Source organism: Ischnura elegans, chromosome 3, assembly GCF_921293095.1.
Source record: "Ischnura elegans chromosome 3, ioIscEleg1.1, whole genome shotgun sequence".
Lineage (NCBI taxonomy): Eukaryota > Metazoa > Arthropoda > Insecta > Odonata > Coenagrionidae > Ischnura > Ischnura elegans.
The window spans coordinates 4,804,344-4,809,001 of record NC_060248.1 but is presented as its reverse complement, the minus strand read 5'-3'; the positions used below and the strand labels follow the sequence as shown (position 1 = coordinate 4,809,001).

Below are 4,658 nucleotides of genomic sequence, written 5' to 3'. Positions count from 1 at the left end.
TCTCTATAGGCCTGGTTACACTAAACACTTACACGTATAAGGTAATATCTTAATGATTGAACGCTTGAATGAACACGAAAATACAGCGTATAACCACCCAACTTGTGCGAACTCACGAAGAGATAATAGAGCCAGTTCTAATTTGGTTCGTTTTTTCGTGCATTTTCCGTTCCGGTCCACCGAAACCACTTAATTCTGTATTCATATAATAACTCGTCCGAGCTAATGTACTGTGTAACCAGGCCTTATAATACATACAGACAAAACCTTGACATTGAACATCGCATAACAGAGAGCAAATTACTTTTAAAGTATTAGTATGGTAAAAGTGAACTTCCTCGACCCACCAGCGAACACGTGAGGTAATACTTTTAATGCAATGGTAAAGGGGGTTTCACACTGTCAAATTCTCGTCAAATTACGTTCGAGACTCGTTGAACAATCTTTATCGAATCTATATGACGTCATGTCAATCGTCATGACTGCGGACATTTGGTCTTGAATGCTCTTGAATCACTTCGTTTCCATCAAATTCGTCTTGTCTTGAACGGTTCTAATTTCTATTGAATCTCGAATGGTATTGAAGCGTTTCGACCAATCAGTGAACGATACATAACTTTCCGAGCCTTGCCAACGCGACCTTGGAGATAACTATTGACATCATGGCCGTTTGGGAGAGGAACGCTGTGGAAGCCCTCATTAGTTTTTACGAGGAAAAAAGGTGTTTGTACGAAGTAAGCTCCCCAGATTACCACTTGAAGCAGAAGAGAAGTTCGGCGCTGCAAGACATAGCCACTAATTTGTTGCCTGTAAGTAAAATTATAATTATAATTGTTTTGGTTAACCTTGACCTATACCTACCTCGTGAAGATATTAACTAATGCAATATTTATATAAATATATATTACGTATATATTATATGTGATATCGGAATGCTTCGATAATTGTCGTGATAATATTTTGTACGTTTATTTCCTTAAAATTATAATTTCATTCACAAATATACCTACATTTCTGGAGCTAGGGCTTGTTTCGTTCAAATGGTGTTGGATATGTTTTTATTTAGATAAGTGGTGGTCCCTTAGTGGCCTTTATATTGAGTTTTTTGTAATACGAGGTTTCAATGAATCCTACAAAGAATTATTTTGTGGTTACCGCCGATATGGTCTTTTAAAATATATGTGTACTCGATACTCCCAACAGTTTCGACCTGGTACCACATCGGAGGAAGTGAAAACGAAGATAAATGGCCTCCGCACACAATACATGGCTGAAAAAAACAAATTAATCAGGTCGAAGAAGAGTGGAGCAGGAGTGGAAGAGGTTGTAAGGCCAAAATTGTGGTGCTACAACAATTTAAGTTTCCTTGAAAGGCATACGGCACCCAGGAAGAGCGTATCAAACTTGGATCCCGTGGAGCTTAACAAGGTATGCCGATGACACTTGCAAATAAATTCGTCTTTATTACGTATAATTTGTTTTGCTGGAATGTGCATTGTTTGCTTCTGGCATGAAGTAATAACATGAAAATTCAAATTCAAGGGGCATGTTTGGAACGAGTCTATTGTTTGAGATCGTCCATTGACTCCATTATTTACCATTGTTGATCATCTATTTTGGTTTACTGTTTACGGAAATTTGTGATCTTACGTTGAGTGCCCACTTCAACGCAGTTACTTCTGCGATATTTATGTTTTAGCTACACTTGAATTCACGAAGGGACTTCTTTGCACTTCTGAACATTACATTAATTTTTTTGTCTGTAGGAAACGCCCATTGAAACACAATCAGGAGAGTTATCAGATGTCACGGCAGAAGAGCAGCATGAAATTGGTACCATCCCAGTCCCCTTACTCAGTGAAGAGTCCACCTCTGCCAGCGCTGACCACTGCAACATCTCCTCAAGAAGCGGGTCATCAAGAGGAGTACCGACCCCCAAGAGGAGAAGGACTGGGGAAGCAGACATAACTACCTTCCTCTCAAAGGCTTCGTCAGCCCTTGAGCAAGGGACACTGCGGAAAAACACAAAATTTGAAAAATTCGGCTTGTTTGTAGGGCAAGAAATTGCCGATATTAGTGACGAAAAAAAACAGAAAGCTGCAATGCAGAAAATTTTTGATATAGTAATGAAAGCTAAAGATGATGAGAATGAAAGTTAACTATTTTTGTATGTTTTTTATTTTATAATTTTAATTTACATTTTGTTACATTGAATTTTATTGTAAAATTGTTGTTAATTATATAATTTTCTTGGTGGAATCACTGTTGTTTAGTCATTTCTTCAACCCTCAATGGCCATTAGTTAAAAAATCTTGAGTATATTGCATGATTTAAGAATTTGTTTCTACTATCATACCAAATAATCGTATAACATCAGGTAGTACGTAAGCTATATTAGTTGTTCAATTATTATTATTATTCCATTTCTGACAAGGTTGCAAACTAACTTAATTTGAAGAAGTTCTGGAATAAACTTTTGTTTCTGAATCTTAACTTATAGCATTTTAGCCAATAGTCCTTCTATTTCCATGCGATGCAAGGACGCAAATGAGTGCTCTCCTTCTTAACACGATTCATTCCAGCAATTTCCTATTTATTAACCATAGGTAGATAAACCATCATCATAGATTTTTTAATATTCGTTCATTATGGCATAGTAGGCCACTATCACACAAAAAAAGTCTTGATTTGGTTCAAATATAAAAAGCTTTATAGCGCAAGAAGGTTGTGAGTCATCAATAAAGCCAATAACACAAATGAAAAGTGGAATAATTTTTCATAGAACTGCAGAAATATTACAATCTTTACTACCACAAAAATCACCAATAACAAAAGGGGGAATGAAATAGAAGAATTCATTAGCACTACCACAACCTACATGCCATTTCCCAATGGTAGTATTCCATCAGTCACAAAATATTCGCAAAATTCATCCCTAATAGCTCTCGCATCGTTATTGTGCCTATTTCCACCCTGTCTTACCAATGGACCGTCAAGTATTGGGCCCTCCCTCCACACTCCAGGAATTACCCTTCCATCACTCATCACTCTATCTACCAGACCTTGAGGCAAGTAATTAGCGTCCTTCTTTGATCTCAAAAAGTTGTGTAGTACTATACACGCTAGTGTCACAATTTCCACTTTTTCAACTGAGAGATTGATACAGTTTAATAGTATTCTGAAGCGGTTCGCTAAAATACCGAAAGCATTCTCTGATGTCCGCCTTGCCCGGCTAAGGCGATAATTAAAATTTCTCTTCTGCAAACTCAGTCCCCTATCTGGATATGGTTTCATTATGTTATATTGTAGAGGAAAAGCATCATCTGCCACAATCACATGAGGGACACACGTTGTTATGAGTACGGGTTTCTACGCGCTTTATCAGAGAATAGAACGCTATACGTTTTTCCTTTGTCGATCATGTTGACTATCGGTATTCAAGTCAATTCAAGCTTTCTGGAACAGTCTGAAAGAACGTTCAACTCGATTCAATGTGTGTTGAACAATCACTCTTGAAAGACCGTCTCGAATGGTCTTGAATCTTCATTTAGCGTTCAAGACGACTTGTTCAACGTTCCTTGTTCATGACATCTCGAATAGTGTGAAAGAGGCTTAACACTATCATCTAATTCTGCCTTGAGAAGGGCTTATTCTCCATTAATCCCAAGCAACTATTTACTACTATCACATAGAAAGGTGCATCACTGTAAGGACTCCTGAAATACTACGCTAAAATCACGCTCCTCCTCCATCATGGGCGAAGTCTAGGATCTACGCAAGGCATGGTTACTCATAGTGATATTTCCAAAAGAATTACATTACATTTACTCACCTCAAGGCTTCTCGATGGGATGGCAGGAATCTTCCTCCCGATGGCGGCACTTCCAACGTTGGTTCAGATCGGCCAAACCGGTCGCGATCAAAACGTGCGAAGCTGAATCCCTTTATATCGTGGGAATCGCGTAAAATTAACAATATTTTGCAAGATAGGACAGACTTTATAAAACGTGGTTACTTAGTACCGTCCGCTCGACAGGAAAATAGCCACTAATTGTGATCGCGGTGAACAATGCGTGGAGCACGCTATCACACAAAAATCAGTGAAAATGAATATTGATGGTAAAAAAATGAAAATGATAGTGAAAATGGATGATGATAATAATGAATATGACAATGAATGTTCTTAAAAGAACAGTTAAAGGTGGAGTACGAACCACTAGAAATTCAGCACGAAGCGAAGCGATCAGAAGCACAAGTAACCACGAGGGAGAGCAGGGCGAATCTGAGACCGGTACATAGGGTAAGCCTCCGCAGGTACCGTTACCCCGGTATCGACAAAAAATAGTTCCGCGTACGAATCAAGGCAAAACAAGATACAAGGATACCATCGGAATAGATACATTTTATCTTGTCTCTTAATTTGGTCATTAACAAAATAATTGACGCCACTATACATCGATTGCTGTCATATTCGAGATATGCATGTTTCTTCTTTCAATATACGATAATTCATCAATCAAACGATGCATAGTATTCCAATAATCTTAATGCAAACATCAAATGTGAGAATTCTTGTACCCCTATTGTCCCCAGATACAAAAATCCCAAGTAAGCACCCGTACCATCTGGGATAGTAAGGAAAAAATTCATCAGATGCT

At 38.1% G+C, this 4,658-nt stretch overlaps 1 protein-coding gene across 1 annotated transcript; it reads left to right on the top strand.

Annotated features, from left to right (window-relative positions):
- Window positions 1-391: 391 nt before the first annotated feature.
- LOC124154942 lies at window positions 392-2,202 on the top strand. Its single transcript, XM_046528707.1, has 3 exons — window positions 392-809; window positions 1,204-1,428; window positions 1,767-2,202. The coding sequence occupies exons 1-3, from the start codon at window positions 663-665 to the stop codon at window positions 2,157-2,159; spliced, it is 765 nt and encodes a 254-aa protein (XP_046384663.1). The 5' UTR covers window positions 392-662; the 3' UTR covers window positions 2,160-2,202.
- The last annotated feature ends 2,456 nt before the right edge of the window (window positions 2,203-4,658 follow it).

Excerpts from the sequence above, each read along its gene's own strand:
- LOC124154942 (XM_046528707.1), top strand. The coding sequence starts at position 663 with ATGGCCGTTTGGGAGAGGAACGCTGTGGAAGCCCTCATTAGTTTTTAC. Across the intron at positions 810-1,203 it reads TAGCCACTAATTTGTTGCCT|TTTCGACCTGGTACCACATC; the intron begins GTAAGTAAAATT and ends TACTCCCAACAG. Across the intron at positions 1,429-1,766 it reads ATCCCGTGGAGCTTAACAAG|GAAACGCCCATTGAAACACA; the intron begins GTATGCCGATGA and ends TTTTGTCTGTAG.